The sequence below is a fragment of the Stigmatopora nigra genome, chromosome 13, assembly GCF_051989575.1.
Source record: "Stigmatopora nigra isolate UIUO_SnigA chromosome 13, RoL_Snig_1.1, whole genome shotgun sequence".
NCBI lineage: Eukaryota > Metazoa > Chordata > Actinopteri > Syngnathiformes > Syngnathidae > Stigmatopora > Stigmatopora nigra.
Window position 1 is genome coordinate 12,561,031 of NC_135520.1, and position 25,477 is coordinate 12,586,507.

The 25,477-nt window shown below is 40.3% G+C and overlaps 1 protein-coding gene across 3 annotated transcripts in view; it reads left to right on the top strand.

The window, feature by feature from the left end:
• The first annotated feature begins 11,150 nt into the window (after window positions 1-11,150).
• The window catches only part of LOC144206089 (MAX gene-associated protein-like), a 50,773-nt gene continuing 36,446 nt past the window's right edge, over window positions 11,151-25,477 (top strand). The window contains exons 1-7 of one of the 3 annotated variants that reach the window (XM_077730822.1): window positions 11,151-11,620; window positions 12,983-14,056; window positions 14,384-15,926; window positions 20,084-20,195; window positions 20,276-20,365; window positions 21,437-21,565; window positions 22,641-22,763. In XM_077730822.1, coding sequence (XP_077586948.1) covers window positions 13,056-14,056; window positions 14,384-15,926; window positions 20,084-20,195; window positions 20,276-20,365; window positions 21,437-21,565; window positions 22,641-22,763 — 2,998 coding nt within the window. In that variant the 5' untranslated portion in view covers window positions 11,151-11,620; window positions 12,983-13,055. The remainder of the gene's footprint in view (window positions 11,621-12,982; window positions 14,057-14,383; window positions 15,927-20,083; window positions 20,196-20,275; window positions 20,366-21,436; window positions 21,566-22,640; window positions 22,764-25,477) is intronic. The other 2 variants (XM_077730819.1, XM_077730821.1) reach the window with 2 other exon arrangements.

Here is a 25,477-nt window from a genome sequence, read left to right on the forward strand (position 1 = left end):
TGTTTTGTGTTCTGGTGTTTTCTGCATGTCTAGTCTGATTTGTGCGCATATAAGCTGTACCCGCGATTTAGTCATACTTTTTTGTGACAAATGCGGTGTATGCGAGAAAATACGGTACTTGAATCAGAATATTCGCTATTTTGATTTCCCTTTTTTAAGCTGATCCTATGGAAAGTATGATGTAATTTTTCCCTCAATTTTTGTTTTATTAAGAAGACAAATCAATTGATAAATACGTTTTAAAAAATAATGTATGCATTTTCCTCATTTTATATGCAACATTTTAAAAATGAAATCTTAGAGAATATTTGCCATCAAGAAGCTAAAAAATAGAATGTGGTTGAAAGTTGAGCTAAAATATGAAAAATATAGTGTTCCCCCGCTACTTCGCGCCTCAGTTAACGCGGACGCAGAGCTTTGCGGATTTTTTTCTGGAAAAAAAATAAAGATATTAAATTAAAATTATAAATTACATCATTTTACAAGGTGTGGAAACAAAATATTCAATTAGAATTAGTAATTGCATCATTTTACAAAATTTTAAAATACAAAGAATGCATGTATGCGCAAAGCATCACGGGGCATCACGGAAGCATAACGGGCATAAACAAGCTGATTGGCCAGCTGAATGCTCACCGAATATACTCGACTCCCCATTGGCCCATTCACCACGGAAGCCCAAGCTTCTCCCGATGCCCATTCTCAGTCCACGCCTATCTCGTGCTATACAGTACACTTCTCGCCAAGTTAAGTGTAAAAGTTTTGTGAAGCCCGTCGTGATGCCTCCAAAACACTCTCCACGCACTGGTTATTTGGATCCGTGATTGTAGGGCGAAGCAAATCAGCCTGGACGGACACTTAATCCGAAGTAAGGCTAAATCTTTGTTTGATGCTATGGTGCCTGAGGGTGGTGACGACGACGACAACGTTCTAAACGAGGAAGAAGACGATGGCAACGACGACGAAGGTGATCCTCTACCCGGTGCCTCAAGCTAGACTAACCCATGACCACGTACGGCTTTCGCTGCCAGCAAGGGCTGGCTTGAGAGGTTTAAGCGGCGAGTTGGACTAAAGAATGTGTCGTTGCATGGAGATGCAGCCTCTGCAGACGGAGCAACAGCGTGGCGTTATGTTGAGGATGTGTTTCCGGGAATGATAGAAGAAAATGGCTATGTCCCGGAGCAAGTCTTCAACATGGATGAAACTGGACTCTACTGGAAGAGGGTGCCGTCCCGAACATTTCTTTTCAAGGACGAACTTCAGAAAACAGGTTTCAAAGCCCACAAGGATTGAGTGACTCTGCTATTGTTGTACCCCGAATTTACGGGGTAGTTGTATTTGCCTTTAAAAGACGGGTGAAATAATCAGACAGGTCCTTTGTTGTTTTTCAAGCCAACTTTAGTTATATCAAAGCAATTCACACAAAACATAATATACAATAACACTCAAATATATACAAAGTAACATATTAACAACCCGTTATAACCCAAAACAATGTACATGTTGCATAAACGATTATAACTTAGGAGTATTGTAACTTGTTACCTTTTGTTCCGGCCGTCATATACTGCATACTATTATGCTACCGTTATAACGGCGGCCGAAGGTAGCTTGCTGTAAGCAATACACCCGAGACTCGCACATTCACGCACATACATAAAAAAGTAAACAACCAGCGGCCGAAGGTAGCTTGCTGTAAACAATACACCCGAGACTCGCACATTCACGCACACACATAAAAAAGTAAACAACCATCACTAAGCATTACGTTCTTTCTCACATGCTAACTATTGCCTCTTGCAAATCCCACACTCAATCGATCTTCAAAACAAAGCAACATACCTTTAAAAGACGGGTGAAATAATCAGACAGGTCCTTTGTTGTGTTATGTTCAAGCCAACTTAGTGGAGTGTCTGACTACCCCGCTTTTATTCTACACACAGGTCTACGACCATTATGTAATCGCTGCGTGTTTCGCGCGTACCCATTACGTCATAGCTGCGTGTTTCGTGCACGCTTCGCGCATCAACTCTGCGTACTTTGTGCACGCTTCGCGCGTCATAGCGGCGTGAGTCCCTTTTCCCCTTAACACCTGCACTCATTTATAACTTCACTTACTTCACCCTGTCACACTATGATGTTTTTGAATTTCTGAGTTTTCTGAATAAAAGTTTACATTTATTACATTTGCAGTTTTTTACTGTATATATACTGTATTTGATTTGTTTTTATGCACCAACATAAGACCTGCATTCTAATGTAGAATAAAACACCTGAATGAACAGCATATTAGCCTGGTGGTGGTTTTGTGCACGTGTTATACGTTTCTTTAAATATTTTTGAAGGGGCTCGCCTACTTCGCGGAGTTCCACAAATATCAAGTTATTCATATTTGATCAATTAATAAATCACTGTTAATTGACAATTATCTTAACTACAAAACTACAATGTGGCCTGTCACAATGTTGAGTATAAAACCACAATTCCCCCCACCCTTTACAAATTGAGGTTTTAGATTTTTTTTTTTTGCCTTAGGATTCTGATAAGAAATCTCAATGCTCCTTACCCCCAGTTTCTTTGTTGCCGAGTCCACAAAAATGGGTTTAAACCATGGACAAACTACGGCCCGCGGGTCACATCCGGCCCGGTAGCCCTTTTAATCTGGCCTGCCAACATTGTCCAAATAATGTTTTTATTTATTTATTTTTCCCCGAGATGGTGCCGTTACGCGGAAGCGAGTGACAGTAGCTGTTATCTAAATCCATCTACATTCAATAACTTTGGATCAGAGGAAGCACGCAGAGTTGGTCGTGATGAGAATTTATCAGACTTCAGCTGAAGGAAGGGGGTCAGAGTAGCCCAGTGCTTCTCAATTATTTTCTGTTAGGCCCCCCCGTAGCAAGAAGAAACGTATCCGCCCCCCCCCCCCCCCCCCACGGTGACTATAAATAAAATCATTTTATAAAATTGTTATAAGTACAACATTTTATCCTTATTAACATTAAAGAAAATGAAAAAAGAAAGAAATATAGTCAAACTTACAAATAATAACTTTATTAAATCTTGTCTGGAACAGAAAAGATTTTAAGTGCATCAATGCCTGAAATAAAAAATAAATGAGAGCGCCACTGCCAGCGACTGTAGTGGATGTGCAATTACACTTTATACTAGTACGGCCAAATAAAATCCTGTTCCCCAGGGTTACCATTATTGTTTTGGCAGAAACATACCATTCCAGAATGTTCTCTTCATAGGTCAACCTGACTGGTGAGTGTGCACAGTCCTACGCATACTTGATTAATTAGCTTTTATTCCACCATATTCCCTTTTGTAGTTTTTAACTACAAACACAATATTGCAGTTCGAACATTTGAACACATCACACAGTTCAGTTCTTTTAAACTTCCGGTGGAAGTCGGTCCGGACGAATGTGGCCAGAGTGGTGTTTCCACTTTTTTGCCACCCAGAGGATTATTGTGCCTCTGTTAGGCCGGCATCTGGGGTACCCCAGTCCTTTTTCTTCGATCACCTGCTGATGATCAGTACAGTGTCTGCTGGAGGGACCCCAGGTCAGGAAAGTCGCCTCTCATTGTCCTGGGACGGTGGCTTGGCACGCCAGATGCTTGAGTTGGGCACTCGTCTACCTCTTCCCATCGTCAGCCTCCTGGATGGATCTGCTTTGTTTAGACTCCCAGGAGTAAAGTATATCAGCAAAACTGTTTGTTGTTTATCCTAGCCATATCTCTATTTGGAGTAACCCAAAGAAAAATAGACTCAACCTGCTGAACCTTGCAGCTAACTCATCTGTTACACCTCTGGGGATGTAAATTGGACTGCCTTTCCTTGATGAGGCTCAATGCTGGGAGAGGCCAGCCGCCGCACCGAAATTCTGAGCCACCAATTGTATCTCCTCAACTATAGATCGAAAAACAGATCGTGGTAAGAGCAGTAAAACCAAAGCACATAGTCCTGTTGCTCTTTGACAGAAATCACATAATTTATTTGCACCACACCACCACCGTAAATCAAAACATGTAATCAGTAGAGCAGTTTGTCTTGGTTTATAGTTTACAGCTTTCATAATAGGATTGACACCGTTTCATCCACCCCCCGTCCCCCACCGCTGGCAGGTTGGTTGATAGCTTGCAGGCTCAGCAAAACATCTTTAATCGAGCAACTTCCATCCAAGGAGCAAACACAAAGAGTTATTCACTGGGATTCAAACTCACAAAAGCCACTAAGTGAGTTACTTAAAGAGTGCATTGTAGAGAAACCAAGTATTTTATGTCCTGAAAGTAAGAACAAATTTGAAAAAATATCTTATCCTACAGGTTAGTGACTCAATGTATTGAAGACAAGTCATAGTTCTACTTTGGAATGGCTCTAGATACGAAATTTTCAGGTTTTGAAAGCTTTGTAAATGAGTGCTTCAAAATACGAAAAAGATCCAATTTACGAAATCCCCCAAAAAGTAATTGCATTTCTTTATCCGTTAATTTATTTTGAAAATATTGTCGAGATTAAACTTCCTGAAATTGGATGACTTTTATGCTTCATTAAGTACAGCCAGATTTCCAAATGATGGCACAGAGGATTCTGGTGTTATTTGGCTTTACATACAGTGGGGCAAATAAGTATTTAGTCAACCACCAATCGTGCAAGTTATCCTACTTGAAAAGATTAGAGAGGCCTGTGATTGTCCACACGGGTAAACCTCAACCATGAGACAAAATGTGGACAAAACTATAAAAATCCCATTGTTTGATTTTTAAAATAATTTATTTGCAAATCATGGTGGAAAATAAGTATTTGTTCAATACCAAAAGTTCACATAAATACTTTGTTATGTACCCTTTGTTGGCAATAATGGATGCCAAACATTTTCTGTAACTCTTCACAAGCTTTTCCCACTGTTGCTGGTATTTTGGCCAATCTCCTTTAGCGGAGTGATGTTTTGGGGCTGTCATTGGACAACACAGACTTTCGTCTCTCTCCACAGATTTTCTATGAGGTTGAGGCCTGGAGACTGGCTAGGCCACTCCAGGACCTTGAAATGCTTCTTACGAAGCTAGTCCTTTGTTGCCTTGGCTGTGTTTGGGATCATTGTCTTGCTGGAAGACCCAGACACATCTCATCTCCAATGTCCTTGCTGAAGGAATGGGATTTTCACCTGAAATCACTCGATACCTGGCCCCATTAATTCTTTCCTTTACACAGATCAGTCATTGACAGATTGGTGGTTGACTAAATACTTATTTGCCTCACTCTATGTGTGAACAGACTTCTAGTGTGATAAACACCAAATCACCCTCCAGATCCCAGATGAGTGATGAACACCACTTCGACGCACTGGCTAAAATGGGTGATCAACAACACTGTTCTCATTAAAAGGTATGTGAATACTTTAATGTTTTTTTTATGTTTATGTTTCATATTTACTGTTAACAAATGGAGTTTTTTTTAATATGCATCATATTTTGTGCTGACCTGTCAAATTTTAAAAGTCAAGTTGTCCGCCAGGCTGAAAGGTTTGCCCATCCCTGGAAGCGCTCGATTGAGATTCGGCAGTGACATCGTCACTTTTTTTTCTCCGTTCATGCGCGCACCCTTCATTGCCTGGCTCCTTTGGAATTAAACCACAAGGAAGAGGGCAATCGAAAATGAAGTACGGCCGAGTTGACTTCGAAAAGAAAAAGCCGCTGCCTCAAAGATGAGAAATCCATACAGTACTGTACATAATAATGTCACAATGTATTGCATAAAACTACAAGATAGGTATTCGTTACTTTGTGAGCATAGAGGGTGATTTAGAAAAATTTAAACATGTTTTTCATTGTAATATCATGGTTAAGGTGTTTTTCAGAAGGTGGATACAGATTAATATGAAATTGTTGTTTTATGTTGGAAAAATGTATTTGAGATACGAGTGAATTGACATACAAGCTCAGTCACGGATGCATGAATCTCATATCTCAAGATATTAATTACTGTAATAGAAACATTTTTTAAATATATTGCATTCTGATGGGGTTAAAATGTGAGCAGATTCACAGGATTGGAATTGGTAGCTCTAAAAACTGGAGAACCTTTTTGTTTACTTGTGAATTTGTCATGTCGCTAGTTGTAAATATCTCTTGGTTTTGTTTAGTGATGTAAATAGAGAAAATAACACTTTAGTCAGCCTTAATCATACCTAATTCCTTTATGAAAAAAATTAAATAAACATGTTAAAGTGATAACTGGTACCTATCCAATCGATTCAGAATCGATTGCCACACTGAAGTCGCACAAGACGAATCCTTCGTTAAAACTTTTAACTCAGATGATTCATAATGCATTAGTGTTATCGAATTCATCCAGTTTACAGTGAAGTTGAATCAAGATGGGGGAAGACATAGCGATGGTGTGAATTTCGAGGCATTTAAATTGGAAATTTGGTACTTTTCTGAAATGGTTCCCTCAATAGATTTTAAATGACATTTTTTTGGATTTCCAAAGCTTAGGTAGGTTGTCAGGAATCCCGTAGTTTGCGTTGCTTGTAAAGTCCGGAAATTCCGGAGAAGTTGGCAGCTTTGCATTTCCATAATCACCAACATTTTACTTTAAGTGAGCACTTTAAAGTTTCTATCAACAACAATAATAACAACTTCCAATTAAAATTTGATGATCTTAAACTGCAATTACACCATCCGACCATCACATGGAACGGGGCGCTGTTGCAACATGAATGCTAGTTCTAGATCAGTGATTTTCAAACTTTTTTGGCCACCGCCCCCTTCACCGCCGGGCCAAAATGCCAACGCCCCCCTCTTTACCCCTTTCCAACGAACGCTAGAACGACTATATTGCTAAATGTCACAAGAATTGGTTGATTCTTCAATCACAAACAGAGAAGCTGAGAAGCTTAAATAAATAGAAGACAGACGCCTCAGATATTATTCGCTAATTTCGTTTCTTTTAATAGACCAATGCGCAGTTCACCTCGAATCATAAAAATTGATAGCTGATGCATTAAGCCGGTCGCTGTGCGCATACGTCTGTGGTTAAGCGTTGCCGGCGCGCTATTGTGTGCTCCTCTGCGGCTGACTGGATGGTGGTGGTTTCCCCAGTCGCCTGCATCGACGATAAACTCGCGACAATTAGTGATATACGGTATATGCGCGCTGCTCGTGAGCGCTCGAGCAGACAACGTTTCTTGTTTCAATAAAGCTTGTTTTTTGTCGACTTTTTATTACAGACAATCAATTTTTCCGGTCTTTCTACAAACACCAACGTCACATTTGACTGTAATTGCTCCATCGCCCCCTTCACTATTTCAACGCCCCCCATTCGCCTGTTTATTCGTCAGCGCCCCCCTGAAAGTTCACACCACCCCCCGAGGGGCGGTACCGCCCACTTTGAAAACCACTGTTCTAGATTAACGCTAAAGAGAAGAAGAGGATTATAGATGTTTTAACATAGTTAGCAATAGAGGCTAACACGGAAGATGAACGCAAAAGGGCAATAACGGCCAAAATAAGATGCAGGACAACATAGCCGATCCACTAAAAGATCCAAGTGAATGCACCCTAGCGTTTGTTTCTTTTTAACAAGATGCCTTGTAAATACACGTGCATAAAGCAGCCTTATTGAAAATTCCTTAACCCACTGTCCTTATTTTAGAACAGCCTGTAAAAAAATTCTTAGTGGATATTGAGGTGTTTCCCCATTCTATTTGAATGTTCTGAAAACGTGACCAGACAATTCGCCGGGAGATGTTTCGCCGACGGATGTTTTACCGACAGACAGTTCGCCAAATGGACGTTTCGCCAAAACGGGATTCGCGCACTCGCCCCCGGATTGTGTGTTTTTCAATCTCGGCTCAAAAAACAATACAATGAGAAACATCCCCACTTTTATTTGTTTAATAACATAATAAATTAAACACTTTTAATTTTTCGGCGAAACACATTCGGCGAACTGTCCGTTTGGCGAAACGTCCATTCGGCAAACTGTCCATTCGGCAAACTGTCCATCGGTGAAACGTCCATTCGACAAACTGTCCATCGGCGAAACGTCCGTTGGCGAATCGTCCGAATACCTTCTGAAAATGTTGCAAAAATCTAAGACTTGGGGTAAGGTCATCCAACTTTTTATTTTATTTTTTGTAAATGACCATATTTTAGGTAAATCTACACTGTTTCTTTTTGTGAGGCTGAAAATAGTCTGTTTGTCTTTAGTTGATTCTTATTTATTTCATATTGCACAGCAACATTTGGATTAAAGGAAATTCATAAAAAAGACACCCATCAACATTTTTGCGTATAATGAAATTAGTGGTGCTACTCCACATAGTGTGATTTCCCATTAAAAACATAAATAAGTAATATAAAAATATAAAGTCACATCCGGGCAAGATAAATTCTAAAATATTGCACAATGTTACCCCCCTCCCCCATAAGTTATTGCACAGAAGGGATTGTGTTGTGCTAATGCAAGTTCAGAGCCCTGATGGCTCAGGGAAAAACATCTTACAGCTATAAGCATATCAAAAGACTAATATATTAATATCAAATATAATCTCTATGTATAATGTAAATACTTTAAATTTCAAAGTTTCAAATTTGAAAGAAGAGACGTTGTGATAGTTATGACAATTATCAATGTCAACTTTTGTTTTTATTTCAAGATGCTCCCCTACTTTTGAATATTCAACTTACGAACAAACGGTACATACGAACATGTCTGCAAATTGCGTTTATGTAAAAAAAATGTTCTTAGGTTCAATTTTGTATTGCGCATCTTTTTCCGAGTAGTGCTTCTTTCCGCCGCTAATTCCGACGCTTGGCGCTGTGAGAGCTCAGCTCACCCAGCATCCACCTTCCTCTGCCCGATTTGTTGCAATGAGGTGCGTGACGTACCTCCAGTGCGCAGAGTACCTTTTTCATTTTTATCATTCAATATCTCGTGTATCCATTATTCAATACGGTTGGTGAAAAGCGAAAGGCTTCTATTGAGGGAGGTGTAAGGAAGAGGCAAGCCATTTCATTTGAAACAAAAGTGGCAATAATAAAGAAGCATGATGCGCGTGAGAAAGTGGTGAGCGTTGCACGGGAAAACAACTTGAATCGTTCCACCGACAGTACCATTTATAAACAGAAAGATAGAGCAGCAGTACCCCAATATTGAACGTTGCACAAATGTTACAAATCAATTGAATGATGCCATACAGTGCTACCGCATTTATGATGAAAAAAAAAGAAAACTGCAATCGTCATTAGATAGCTTCTTCTGGCCAGTTTCTTGTAAATCTTTCTCTCTATCTCTCTAATGTATGTATACAGTACTGTATGTATTCTCTCCATTTAATTATTTTTTTTTCAGTACAAACCAATGACGGATACAAGCCTTAAACATACAAATGCACTTATATAAACCTTCAATATACTTAAATAGGCCTTAAACATAAATTATAATATAAAATATAGCACTGAATCAACTTCAGTTTGAACAATTTCAACTTATGAGCAAGCACTCGTAACCTAACTCGTTCGTAAGTAGGGGAGTGTCTGTATTTATTTTTATCATGACAACAATTTTTGTCATGTCACTTTAAAGCTATCATTTTATTTTTGACCATTTTGTTGCTGAAATCCTAAAATGAGAAACACTAACACAACTGCATTCCTCAAAGATGACAGTTCATCGTTTGCCCTTTTAAAGCCCAAGTACGTAGTTGTAATCGTCATGTTACTATACACTTTAACCCAGTTACTACATAATTGTTGTTCAATTTACATTCGGTTGTATTAGCACATGACAACGCAAAAGACCTCACTACTGAAGTTGATTTTTTTAAAACTAATTGTATAAAACGAGTAGGGAACCTATGGCTTTTTTTTGGTGGGTGCATGTCTCTCCGCTAACCTGTAAGATAAAATGTGGAACCGGCTGACTCCAGAACGCACCTGTTGCTTTGCCGAGCCAGTGTGGCGCCGACACGACCTCTGGGGCTGTGTTATTATTATTATTATTATTTTACTCACTTCTCCATGCATACTGTCTTTGATACTTATTAATTAGAATTGTCCTACCAATTTTGTTAAAATTATTTTGGGACTTCATTCTTTGTGTTAAAAGTGCACTCATTTTAATGTATTTTTACTTTTAATTTATGAATGTGGCCCTCAAGAAACTAAAAAAATATGATTTGTTCATGGCTCTCTCAAAATGGTCCAATAAGTGACCCTCATTATTTCTTTGCTTTATCTACTAGATATAAAAGTAAGACTATTTTGAAGCATTCTTTTCCATTTCATGAGTAAAAGTAAAGTGTACCGTATTTTGCTGTTTAATATACCCCCGGGTATATTAAACGGCAGGGATATTAAATGCCGCACAAACGGGGGATCAAAAAAGCAAAAATAATTTAATATACCCGGCAAAATACGGTACAAAATAATAAAGAACTTTTATAATTTTAGTGTAACATGCAAAAGAAATCAAGCATCTGCCACCATTTTTTGCAATAGTCTACTTTTATTCAAATCTTTTGTTCAGACATCTTATCTTCCTTCAAACCTTAGTGGTTGTATTACCTCACGTCACCATCATTTTCGTGTTAAACACATTTCTGTTACCATTTAGCATAGACTTAAACACACTTTTTACTACACTGCTTTAATCCCTCATTGTAGTTGCTTCACAACATATCTGTTGTAATACTATCATAGTAGATAAAATGACTTAAATTGTGTACTTAAAAAAAGGTTCTTCGTCAGAACGAGTGATTAAAATACAAATTCAGATTCAATTACTTTCCTTTTTATTGGGCGTTTTTAGGGTCACAGTGATTGAATACAGCAACGAGGCTATTTTCGTGTGTATACTCCGGATAAAGGTCCTAAAATAGAGATGTAAATTAAATATTCTTGTCGTTGAGTGTTTTAGGGACGTAGCTGTAGTTAATTCATACCTAACACTCGTAAAAAAAACAAGAGAACCAACCTAACGCCATTGTGTTTAACACAATACTTAGTCGGTATGTTACTAGTCATCTTATCGCCAGAAAAGTACACGCAATAGTAGTTAAACTACCTGAAATATCCGTCATTGTTGACTTCAACTCTGTAGAGGGTTAGGTGTTTTAGCTCAAATACGCATGTCATTGTACTACCTTATCTGAATCATGTTACTGCGCGTCGTCGTTTGAGTGACTCCAAACCAAAACACGTCCGACATCGCTACCGAAGCGGCTGAATTAAATCAACTTGCAGCGGAGTCAGCGCGACTTCTTCGGATTTCGGGCGAAATTTTCGACAGTGCCGGTAAAAGCTGCGACGTTCGAACGCGGACAAATACGACCAGGCAATAGATCACCAAAATGGCGACCTAGGAGAGTGCGCAGTAACGCGTCGTGACGTAGAATCTCGTACGGGCGGACAGAAAGACAGACAGACCGACGGCCGGACCTAAGGAGCGACTGAATTTCTGGCGGCAGCACGTTGAAGGACTACCCCGGACCTGGACAAGCAAGCAAGCTAGGCATATGTGGACTAGTCTCAAACAGCCCTAGAAGAGCCATTAATTGTGTAGTAAGATCACGGCGTCTATACGACATAAGCGTTTAAACGCGTGAAAGGTATGCGAGTGACGTCATGAAGACGCATGGTCGTATTTAGTGATGGTTTTCCCCCGGCCTTGCTTGCATGTTAGCATTTCTGCTAGCTAGCTGACTAGAAGCCCCTGCTGCATGAAACTCGTCTAGGAACTAATATTTGTGGTTCAAATTTGTTTTTATGTGTGCCAATTACCCATGTAAACGGTGGTTGCAATGGCAAGTCAAATTGTTACATATCAGCCGATAGGCTACTAGCCGTCTTGTGCTATCGCTGAGCCACCTTAAAACCAGACACATTGTCACATTTATATAAAACTATACCTGTCAACCGCGGCCTGTTGCTCCTCTTATCAATAATTGCAATTCCCCTTATTTAGTCATAATAAACCGTACAAGTGCAACGCGTCACATATTTACTCACATAGGGCACACTTAAAAGTCTAAAAAAAATTCCCAAAGCGGACGTAATGTGCAATCAGTCTTTTGTATGCACTAAAATAAAGATTCTGTAGATATCGCTGTATGACGCTGACAGCTTGACTGTCTGGGTACATTGCTTGCTGACACGCTATGTTTATATGGTGAAGGGGCGGACATGTGAAAGGGGAATGCGCGTGCGCATATCATCCTTAAATTAGATTAGTAATGGTTAAAACAAGATCGCTTTTACAAAAAACGTTCTTAAAAAAATCCTGTGCGAAAGTTGTTATATGCCGTACACTTTAAAATGATAAAAAAACGTATCAATTACGAGAAAAATTTACACGTTGACAGGTATGTAAAACTAAACAGTGGAAAGTTGTTAGCACATTGACGTGATGTTCAGCATTTGAGTTCAAGAATTTTCTTTAGTCTGTCCGCACACCTGTGGCCCAGTCGCATGAGTGGTTTGCGTCGGCCTCAAATCTGTATGGAGTTTGCATGTTCTCCCCGTGGGCCTGCGTGGGTTTCCTCTGGATACTCTGATTTCTTCCCGCATTCCAAAACCATGAATGTTAGGCTCATTGGACACTCTAAATTGCCCCTTGGTGTGGGTGTAAGTGTGCATGGTCGTCCGTCTCCTTGTGCCCTGTGATAGGCTGGCCACCGTCAGCTGGGATAGGCTCCAGCACCTCCGTGAACTTAATGAGGATAAAGCAGTTCAGATAATGAGATGAGTCCGGACACCTTCACTATCATGAAATCAAATTTGATAGCCTTTTTGAAGTTCAAAACTTCAATGTGTGAATATGGTTGAAATGTTTGTTGTCTGGCAGCCAGTCCATCTATTGACTTCCCACGAAGTCAACTAAGATCGTGGTTGTTATTTCAGGTTATAGGTTCCTGACTGTTTATTACTGTGAATTAGCATGTTGTAGATTGTCATTTTCATCTTTTTTTCAGGATTTTCCTGGCCAACTATTAAGATATACAAATAATTCAATGGTTCCATTCCTTCCATGTTTGTGATGCATCCATGGCCTCTAAGACACAGCAGGAAGTGATGGTGTTTGACGATGGTGGGGCCACGAGCCCTGCTGTCGCACCTGGTGCTGACTTTGTACAAGGCTCAAGTGGAAATTATAAAAAATCCACCATGAAGAGCGAAGTCCATGTGCAGTCAGGACCCTCTGACGGCACACATACTGCAGCAAAACCTCTTCAAGGGGATCTCCTGTCAGCAAAAAGTACACACAAGGGAATTCAAGTGATCTTGGATAACAACAGCATGTGGAATGAATTCTTTAGGTGTAAAACAGAGATGATTCTGAGCAAGCAAGGCTGCAGGATGTTTCCATACTGTCGCTTCCGTATCTCGGGATTGCAGCCATCCAGGAAATATGTTTTACTGATGGACATTCAGTTGGTTGACCAAAATTGTTACATGTGGACCGACACCTGCTGGCAGGTAGCTGGGAAGGCAGAACGTCACATGACATGTTTGCCTTTTGCACATGCGGACTCACCTTCCACAGGTTACCACTGGATGCAGAATCCTGTTTCCTTTTACAAACTTAAACTCACCAGCAACATAGCCGATCAAGAAGGCAATGCAGTTTTGCACCCAATGCATCGGTATATGCCGCGCCTGCATGTGGTCCAGATGGAGCAAGTTGTTAAAGACATTAAACTAAATGCCTCGAACGTTACCACGTTCACATTTCAACAGACTGAGTTCATAGCAGTCACCACGTACCATAACAGCCAATTTGCCCAGCTAAAAGTTGACTACAACCCATTTGCCAAGGGTCTTAGGGAAGATGGCATCAGTACCCTGGGGCTGAAATTTAAATCGAACCGAAATGAATTTGCGGTAACCAGTCATCAGCAACCGCTAAAGGAAAACCTAAAGTCCTTACTTGCAAATCATAAAGTTCGAAGCTCTATAACACTACAATCAACTACGTCTCCCGAGACAAATTCTGTACAGGAACCACCCTCAGGATCACCACAGAAGATTGCGAAGAACAGTATCTGGTAAGATATTCACTTTGCCTTGTTTTCAGTGGAGTGTTTTGTGTGTGTGTGTTTGTGTGTGATTGTGAGTAAATCACTTTGTCTCCTGTTAAATGCAAATGGGTAATGGTTTTCGTGAAGTGGCCCATTCTAGAAATGAGACTATATGTCTAATGTCGTTTTTCTGTTATGCTGTGTGGATAGATGTAAGCTAAGAGAAACGTTGAAGCGATTACTATTAAAAAGGCTGTTTAAGTTCTGGAATGATTCAGACAGCATGGTCTTTAGACTTGTTTGACCTCTTTTAAGTTCTAAACGAATCACAAATCCTCCTATTGTTTCCCCCAGCAGCAAATCATGGCCAGCAGAGAAATGTATTGGAGACCTTATTCGAGAGGCACACATTTCCCTGACAAGATGCAGTATGGATTCTTTAACCATCTCATCAACATTAACGGAAACCAACAGCAAAATCAATGCAGGAAAAGCCTGCAGTCAGGATGCTCAGAAAGCTGACCCTGCATCCTCCAAGTCTTGTTGTGAACCTCCATCAGACACAAAGAATGGCATTGTACAAGGAATGATTGGTGGTGAAACCAAATCTCAGTCGGAGGGGGTGTTAAAGACCAGTCTGAAACGTCTTCTTCCTTTGCCGGCCCTGGCATTGTTCCTGAAAAAACATTCCACTAAAACCAAGGCAGTCAAGAGCGAACTGAAATCTGCCTCATCACCAATTGTCGCAGAGGTCCGAACTGGAACAGCTTCTTCTAATCAGCAAACCAACCTAAGTTCGAACTTCAAACATGATAATTCATTTCCAGGTGAATCAGACCAATTTACTGAAAATATTTCAGAAAGATTTTTTTTTCAACACAGCTTTAACTTGTCTTGTCAAGACACTGCAGTCTTTCTAGCATCAAAACAATCCCAAACTAATGATAATGTGATGGCGAAATCTGCTCCTGAGTCACAAAAAGCAAGGGTTGAGGGCCAATTTGGCAACCACAAAACTTTTATTTGCTCATCTCAAACTAGCTCATCTTCATCTGTTGTCTTATCTCCACCGTTGGACACTAATTTACATTATCCACACATGCCAAGCGCATTGTCATCAGAGCCCAAATCTGCTGATTTCCTTCCTGACACTCCTTGTTCACCTTTTGGCTTTAGCCCTTTGTCCCCCAAAAGCTTGCAAGGGCCACTACCTCATCTACCGGCCACCTTTTCACTGGAATTGGACTCAACCACCTCTAAACCGGAGGATTTGCATCTAAACAACGATTCTGGTCAATCTGTCTTCAAGTGGCATACAGTGTTACCTTCTGCCGAACCATTCGTGGACCCCTCCTTTGAAGTCTTTGAGACCACATCACAAAATCTCTCACTGGGATCCTCCTTGTCGCCTTCCCAAATTCATGCCAATGAACCATCCCAGTCCCCTGTCCAAATTTGTTCCGATCCCCCTGTTGTCGATTCTCTACCTTTTCAAGAAAGAGAACACCCACTACCTTTTCCGGGGGAATTGTCTCCCCTTGCACTTCAATTGACTCTCTCACCAACTTTCTCCTCTTTGGACGGAGATGCTCTGTCACCCACGCCTTCAATTGCGGACCTAGTCCAATTTTTTTCAAAGGAGGAGAACCTTAGAATTGGGGTGGAGTTTCCAAGCACGGATTTGCCAACGCCTCCGTGTTTGGCTGATGCTCCTGAGGAAGCTCACGCATCAGCTCATCCAGAACATGCCCAAGCGGTCCTGTGCAAAAAGAATCTTCGTCGGCGAAAAAATACCACGTGCGATCTGGAACAGAAGACGGACGACACTGCCTATACGACGATGAAGCCTAATCTGGAAGAAGTGGAGGAGCAGCTTTTTATTTCCTTCACTTCCAAGGTAGTTTTCACATTACTTTTTAATTTTGTCCTGTTCATTACGTTTTTTAGTTACCAAGATGGCATTACCTTCAGTAATCCACCAAAACGACTTTGGTGACTTGACAAACACCATATTGTGACTTTATTTGAAGAGTTTACATAACAGTTTATGTAGAAATGTATTCAGGTTTAATGAGAGATGCACCGAAAATCCAGTCAATGAAATTTTTCCGCCAACAATCTACATATTTAATCACTGAAACTAGATAACCGTAAAAGGGTGTTTTTAGGACGCTAGCAAAAAGTTTTATAGGAGTGATATCAAAGAAATGTAACACTCCAATTATTTTCCTTTCCATGGCAACGCACTCATAATGGAACAAACATTTAAATTAACTTGGATTAATATATACAGACACACTCAAACATACGTTTAATGTAAATTTACACAAAACTGAATTCTTATTTTGTTTTAATTTTTTTAACCTTTGTTCTCCGGGTTGACTCCACCAAAAGGAACGCATCAAGGGTGGTTTGTTTTTGCCTTCCCTTCAAAATATTTAGAAAATGACGTGCATCAATGTCCTCACAATACGATAGCGCGCAACCACATGCCAGCTTGTCAGGGTGCTTCTTTTCTACAAAATCCAAAGACTCTTGCCAAGTCGCTAGCATGTTTTTGATATCCTTTGTAGCCAGGGGGACCCCCTCTTCTACCCCCTCCTCGCTCCTGAGTTCGGGCAACAAATGTTCACTCTCCTGGAGCTCGATTAAATCCTGTGTCATGATGCTCGGCGATTAGGTCATTCACATCTGCCTCGTTTACCTCCAGCCCCAAGGAATTTCAAAGTGACATGATATTATCCATGACGAGATCATCATGTACAGCAGGGGCTGCTGTTTCAAAGTCTTTCTCAGCGGAAGCTGGCCACAATTTTTTCCATGCTGAATTAAGATTTTGTTGTGTGACACCCTGCCATGCATCGTTAATAATATTCAAGCAATGGACAATATTAAAGTGCTCTTTCCCAAATTGACGAAGGGTTAGGTGGGTTTGTGTCATCTGTCACATCGAACCATTTCTTGGATAAATACTTAGTGTACAATTTCTTAAAATTTGAAATCACTTGTTAGTCCATGGGCTGGAGAAGTGGCGTGGTGTTGGGTGGTAGATAGAGGACTTTGATGAATTTATATTCATCCACAATTTCTTCTTTGAGATCAGTTAGTGCCTTCTCTGCCATGATGAATGTCCGCCTGGGCATCTTCTTCCAGAAATGACCAGTTTCGTCGCAGTTGAACATTTGTTGGGGAACGTAACCTTCCTGGGTAATAATCGAAGCAAATGTCTTGATAATTTTTTACGGTGGCTTTCAAATTGGATCTTGCTGCTTCCCCGTGTCTGATTACCGAGTTTATTCCAGATCTTTAAAAAAAAAAAATTTGAACCAGCCATGACTCGCTTTAAAGGATTCCGAAGGTGTTGAAGGCTCCCCCTTTTCAGATCCTTCGTTGTTATCAAATACATGTAAATATGGAAAACGTTGATTTGAGATACGAGTAATTCGACACACAAGCTCAGTCCAGGAACGCATTAAGCTCATATTTTAAGGTACCACTTTAAATGATCAACAAATTATGCTTTGTTCACTTTTTATACTTATTTTCGTTATGCTCTACTTTTTCAATAGCTTGCAAAAACACATTTCAAATAATGTAAAAACTTGATAGAATCAGTTTGATGCAAATTGTCCTTTTTTATTTTATTTTCAATTCATCGATTTTGCGCAAATCGCATTCACTGCTGATGAAAACAGAAAACTCCAGAAATGGGACAATGGTAGTCCTGAAATGGGGCCGACGGAGATTGGCAGCTCTGCAGTCTGAATGAAAGATGTCATCTACCCTTGGAGCAATAAACTTTTATGAATCTCAAGTGAACCATGACAAAATTAGAAAGAAAGTGAAAATATGCATTGGAAATGCCATCAATGAAATAATGTGGTTGGGTTAAGCTGGTCTCGATCTACGTCGATCTACAGTTTAGTCACAGAGATACAGCTCTACAAACCTATTCAGGTTTTTAATGACATCCTATTGTGTCCAATCCGACTGTCGTTGTGACGTCATCACAAGGCACGGCTCAATTTTTCTCAATAATTCCGTTTTTGTATTCCAATTTTGTTTTCATGTTCAGGATAAAAAACTTGTTTTTTTTCCCCGCTTGGTGAAATACCTTTGTGTGATGTATATGGAATTATATGGTAGAATTGCAATCCAGAGTGCTTTCTGTATACACAGTGCAAGTGTATTTTATTGCTATATTTTGATCTATACCAAAAATCGGGTTACACTACATCTCAGGACTGGATCGACCTCGTAACTCAAGGACTCGCTCTAATAAATTTCCAGACAGTATATTTAAAACTGATGGCAAAACACTTTTACACACCCTAAATTGCACTTACATTGTAATGGTGATTTGAAACAGAAGAGGTACGATGAAAAAGTTGGAGAAAGCTGTCCCAGATTCAAATTCACAAAGACCTATTATCATTGCTCACCAGCCACATTCAGGGCTCTGCAATAAAACTATTTTTTGATATCCCAGTTTGAGATTGACTCATGCATATATCTTGATGTAGTCTACGCATCCACCCATCATTGTTGTGTTGTAATTTTAAAATTAGTTGAAATTGTTCATACAGAAGCAGAACATGTGACAATTGAAATTTCTTTTTTTTTTTTTTAAAGTGTAATAAACTGCCTCAATTACTTGGAAAGAAAAGTGAAACTAAACAAAAAAGTGTATGTCTGGTAAGTCTGTAAGTCTGGTCTGCGTCGCCGGGAGTAATTCGGTTCCATTTCCTGTGTGGGTTGGACTCCGCCAGGGCTGCCCTATGTCCCTGATTCTGCTCATCATCTTTATGGACAGAATATCTAGGTGCAGATGTAGTGTGGCGTTGAGGGGGGTTCTGTTTGGTAGCCTCAGTATTGCATCCCTGCTTTCTGCAGACTATGTGACTCGTTGGAACGATTCGCAGCCAAGTGCAAAGTGGTTGGGATGAAAATCAGCACCTCCAAATCTGAGACCATGGTTCCCAGTCGGAAAATGGTGGAAGACCCTTTGGGATCTGGCCCTTCCCCAGGTGGAGAAGTTTAAGTATCTTAGGGTCTTGTTCATGAGTGAGGGAAGAATGGAGCAAGAGATCGACAGGAAAAAACATGTTCCCTCGTCAACTTCTTTTCCTGAGCTTTGGTCTGGAACTAGCGTTCATTTCGCAACAGCGCTGAAGGATGTTGCAAATTATTAAGCACATTAACATATTCAAGAAACATGGTAAAGAAAAATGATCTCTCTGCTGCTTAAAAGCCTGAAATAGTTCTATTGGATAGATAGATAAGGTATGAAAACCATAATAGTTTCATGATAACTTAAGCATGCGTGATCACTGTCCAATAGGAGCTGATTCAAAGTGTTGGGTTTGTAGAACAACTGTAGCAATAGGCACAGAAAGAGTGAGACCAATTTAAAGGAAATAGTTTTATTACCAGACTGCAGGGTGGAGAGAGCTTTAACAGCGTGAAAGCACGGTCTGTTCCTCTGCAACTCTCTCCGAATGAACAGTGGGTGAGTCTTATATAAATGCGAAACAAACAGTTGTCGGCAGAACTTTGGACTGATACGTTTAGCCATTTGCGGGGCAAAGATTGATTAATCAGTGTCCGACAGTGAAGTGTTTGTGCTGACATGTCAACCATTCACAGGGAGTTTGTATGACAACAATACTTTTACACTTACTAAAACTGCTGAACCAGGAATTGTAAAGGGATTTTGTCATCTTATCTTACAATTGTATCTTACACAGACCACATACTTGCAGAAAGTCACAATGAGGAAGGTTTCTGCCAGACGAATTCATTGAATTAAGTCAGTAGATGCTAAAATGCCATTACAAACCAGCAAACAGATATTTGAAGCTGCTGGTGCCTTTAGTGTCCCACGGATATCAGGGTGTAGGATCCCTCAGCAGGGCTATCAAAACGGTTCTCAAAGAACAGTGGGTGCAGTTTGTTCTATTGTGGTCATATGCAAATACATTCTTAATTTAATAGCTCTTAAACTCATTCACTGGCGTTGCCAATGATAGACGGCCACATGTTTTTACATTTCAGGAGGCACTTAAACTTCACATCACAGATTGTGACGAGCGAGAAGCAAGCAGCCAGCTTGTAGCACTGCCAGCAGATATTCACTCGGCGCAGCCCACTGAACAACATGATCATGGTTAATTGTTTACTCTGTATAGAACCATTGAATTTAGTCTTTGGGAAGAGAAACCTTTTGATTTTGGCCTCTTTTTCCAGAAGCGACCATTTCTGCCTTTGAGGACGTTCTTCGCAAAGATGTGAAAATGATGAAGCACCAGCAAATCATTCACCCAGTGCTACAGGAAGGTCAGAGCCTTTATTTTCCATCTGGAACTGTTGAATTGAGGAAGATGCTTTGATAAAACGTACTCAAGTCTCATGGCCTTTAATGCTTGAAAATAGTCTTCATTTTTGTGAATCCACGGCGCTCGCAGTACAACAATGGAACCGTGACCGGACGCTTTGCCGAAATAAGTTTCGCCGACGGACGTTTGGCCGAAAGACAGTTCGCCGAAGGGGCGCTTGGCCAAACGGATGGTTAGCTGACCGGATAGCCGTTTAATATTCAAAAGCAAGTAAAATGATTATCTTTGTACTGGCTCTTGACTAATTCATTTGAACCATGTCTATTTACTCCCAAATGACCCATTACTAAACTTGCATCCAGAGGATGGTACTCTTTGCCAGATTTTGTGTCAGTTGACTTATATAGTCTTATTCATGTTGTTTACGTCTGATGGTGAGCAGTGTTCAGTGAATTTTTTTTGTGATCCATTTGTCACTCAACTACAATTATCCTTTTGGTGACCCTAGCTGACACACAGTACTGGTGAAAACAACCTAAACCACTTGCATGACATGGTTCAAATGAATTAGTCAAGAGCCAGTACAAAGATAATAATTTTACTTGCTTTTTAATATTAAACAGTATTCTTCAATCTTAGAAAATATCAGATCATATGTTTTTTGAGTTTTAGCTTTTGTGATGCAATACTGCCCCCCGCTGGACACATTTCTAAATACTAAGTGCCTTGGACAGGCCAGAGGGGCTAAGAGAACAATACCATGCTATGGAGGACACTTTTACTTCTAGTTTAATTTGAAATAATTTCCCATTATTTTGGGAAATATATATATAATTCCCAACAAAATAATATATAAAAAATATAATATATAAAATCTCTACGTAGCATGATATCAGAGTGCAAAATTCTGTTGTGCGTTCTGGATGTAGCGTCAACTTCTGTTTGAATAGTTTCTTTTGGGCTTGGCAAAAGGTACAGGAGATTAAGGAGCAATTCTGATCTCTAAATTTTGGGGACTTTTGTCACTTTATTGTGTAAATTGCACAATATGCACCAATGTTATTTTGTTTAGTTGGACTGAAGATGAACCTGCTGGATGCCAGTATGTCTATTGATCTGCAGTACCTTGGCATCCACCTGCCCATCCCCCCGCCTGGAACAACCAGGAATCTTGCTAACCAGGAGCTTTCAACATTACAAGGTGAGTCTCTATCTGCATAGACTTGTTTTAACTCTTACTGTATTTTTTCGCATATAAGCCATATTTGTAACAGAAAAAGAAGAAAAAAATGTAACTTGCAAAAACGTGAAAAAAATCACTTATTTGTGCCTATCACTGATTGTTAAGGGCGCTGCCATCTTATTTTTTACCGGTAATTATATGTGCTCTGATTGGACAAGAGTATCCTTAATACTTATCTTATCTTAATACTTATATCTTGCCAGCGCTTCCCAATAGTTGTTAAGGCTGATCGAAGGTTTTTCAGTCGATCATTAAAATATCGGTTAGTGCAATCACAATATAGTAACTAACACTCAGTGTAAAGCAATACAAATAATATTAATAACTCAATTATAACTCAATGCTGTTCACGCGGGTGACCCGTGCGCGCTCTATACAATGAGGCGCTATAACATTCAGCTTTTGATGTCCATATTCACAGTGTGACCAACCTTGTTCAGCTGTAAACACAAAAGAAACACGTAAAGCTCACTTTATCCGTTCATTCCCCATTTATGAATCCCTCGAATTCTTTGTCGTCAGTGTCCGAATTGAACAGCTGGGCAAATGCGGCATCCAACACGTCAGGCTCCGTTTCATTAAAGTCTTCATTAATCGAGTCGGTGTCACTTTGGTTGTCTGGCAGCTGAGTGAAAATTCCTCCTTTCCTGAAAGCTCGAACCACAGTTGAAACTGATATATTAGCCCAGGCATTTACAATCCACTGGCAGATAGTGGCTTATGTCGTCGGGTGCGGTCTTCAATGGAGGAAAGGGACTCGGCAGCTGCTAGCCGTAGTTGCGAGACCAGACCTACTCATACGCCAGCAAGGTGGACAAGGGGTACTGGTATGGGCTGATATCTTCTAAGATACTCTTTTGGGCCTTTTCGGGTTGTGCATGGAGTCAAGCTCAACTCGCAGTCCTATTGCCACCTTCTGGAAGACAATTTCTTCAAGGAGTGGTTCAGGATGAAGTCCGCATCTTTTAAGAAAGAACTTGTAAGAATGGGCCTAAAATTGCAAAAACAGTACATTTTTTTTGCATCTCTCCAGGCGCAACTGGATCATTTGTCTCCAGAATGGGTAAAGCAACAGATGTGACGCAGATTAAAGGTTGGAAGGACAAATTCAGTCCTTCACAATCTTCAGAGACTCCATCACTTTCCAAGCCCGAAGGTAACCATTTTGTCATGTATGTGACTTCAATATGTGTAAAAGGCCTTTGCCGTACATCCCGGGTGTCCATCTCATCACACAGTGGCCACCTCTGGCTCGCTATTGTCATTTTGTTTGGCCTCGAGAATTTAAAGGGTGCATTAAAATCATGTTTTTCCCTAAATAAGATTTCAATAAAGTTTCCCATGAAATCAGAAACATATTTTCCCCCTTCAAAAGTATGAAAAATGTTGGAAATAGTGAAGATTTTTACTGTTTTTCTATTGCTTTTGGACAGTCTAAATTGCACCTAGGTATGAGTGTGAACATAAATGGTTGTCTATCTGCTTGTCCCTGCGATTAGCTGGCCACCAATTCAGGGTCTCCCCGCCTGATTCCCGTTGGTAGCTAGGATAGGCTCCAGCACTCCCACAACCCTTGTGAGCATTAGCAGTATGGAAAATGAATAAATAATACTTTTTGTTTCTTTGAAAGTTAAGATATGACCATTAACAATGGAAAAACATATTGCTTTCTTTCCTCGTTTAAAAAAAAAAGTCATACCCCTACTTACGAATGCGTCTAGGTATGAAATATTCAGGTTACAAAAGCTTTTTAAATGTAAATAAGTGCCCAAAGTGATGAAAACAAGATCCTAGTTAGCAAATGCATACCCCATTTCCTTTATTTTATTTGGAAATTGTCACGGATGCTTTGCTTTCTTTACAATCTCGCTAGACTCATGTGCTCTCATTGGCTCTGTCACATTAACAACTCTCCATGTGTCAAAAGTCTCTTCGGTCATTTTGTGTTTGTCATGTAGTTGTTGTTTTTTGTTTTTGTGTAGTAAAAGCAGCTTCTTCTATTTTTATCATCATGCCTGAAAAATTGAAGGTGTTGAAAAAATATGAAGGTGGCATGCGTTTGAACGAAATTGCAAGGCAATATGGCCGAAACCCATCCACAATTGCTACAATTTTCAAACAAAAGGATGCATTATAAGCTAGGACTCATTGAATTGAATGCTTTTTATTATCATTATACAGGTACATATAATGAGATTTAAAACTTCAGCATGGTGCATAAATACAAAAACATATAGACAAATTAATAATTAAAATAAAATAAATATATAATCAATAAATAACTAGTCCAAGTGAGATCAGAGGAGTGGAGTAGCCTTGTTCCGTCTCAGCTCACAGCCTTTGGGCGAGCTGGTGCTGATCATTTGGGCAGATAGGTGGCGACCCTGCTCCACGACTACAAAGTCCTTAATCCAGGAGCAAGTGGAAGGCGGAAGTGCCAGGTTGGTCAATTTGGGGATAAGACTGTCTGGTTTTATTGTGTTAAAGGCTGAGCTGTAGTCAATGAACAGCATTCTGACGTAGCTACCCCCCACCCCCCCTCCCAGCTGGCTCAGTACAGTATGTATGGTGGTGGTTATTGCATCTTCTGTGGATCTATTCGGCCGATATAAAAACTGATGCGGGTCAAGGATGAGGAGAGACAGGTTTTGATATGTTTCAGTACCAATCTTTGAAAGCACTTAGTGATTGGTGTGAGAGCTAGTGGGTGGTAGTCGCCCAGATTGTTTGCGGGTGTCTCCTTGGGTATTTGGATGATGGTGGCTGATTTTCGGCTGGCATCTAAAATGCCTGCTTGCAACGAAGTAAATGCTTTGCTCCGTAATTAGACTGAACAAAAGGGAAGCTGAATCCACTTGGACCGCGGGAATGTGGAAAGATCCTTCGGCTGCACATCAACTTCATTTTTTTTACTGTTTGACGTCTCACTTGTTTCCCTCCCCTCCCTTGAGAGTTGAGACGTCCATTGTAATTAAAGTCCTTGAAGTTAATAAACAAGGAAAAGAAGCGTGTGACGCCAGAAGGAACCTGGATTGATACCTGAAAGGTTCGATTTCTCCTTGCAAGGAAAACCCTGAAGATTCTCTTTTGTCATTATTTTTGCATGCATTTGTGAATGCCTATTGGTGAACCTATCAGTTAACTTTTCAAAGTTGCCTTCTGCCAAGTCTGCAGGAGTCGCAGCTCGGCTCTTGTAATTGGTGAGGGACTGTATGCTCTGCCAGATCGTTCTGGGGATGTCAAGTTGCCCTTCTGTCTTCCCCTTGTCGTCTGGTTTGGCAGCCTTGATGCCTCTTCTCAGGTTGGCGTGAGCTACGCTGTAGAGTGTCCTGGACTTTCCACGACAACGCACTCGTAACCGAACAAACAAATTTAAATTAACTTGGATTAATGTATACAAACACACTCAAACATACGTATAATGTAACTTTACACAAAACTGAATTCTAATTGTTTTTCATTTTGTATACCTTCTGGCCCGGTTAGCCGTTTGCCACGACTCCAACCTCACATTCACTATCGATGGACTGTTTGCTGTTGTATTCCATTCAAAATATTCCGAAAATGATGCACACAAATGTCCTTACAGTAGGATAACGCACGACCACTTGCCAACGAGTAGTCTGGAATGATCGATTTGCAGGAGCTAACAGGCTAAGGAAGGAATAACACTGAAAAAATGCAACAGCCCAGCCAACCCACATTGATTGTGGGTAATGAAGTTTTCTTCTGACAAAGGGTGCCATCGGTGTTGTGTGCACGAGTATACTTCATTACCCAGAAAGCCCCCCTTTTGCCCGCGCATTGTGTTTTTTCTGGGCCATGTGTAGGAGAAACCCGTGTGAGGAAACTGCCCAGTGCTCGTAGATA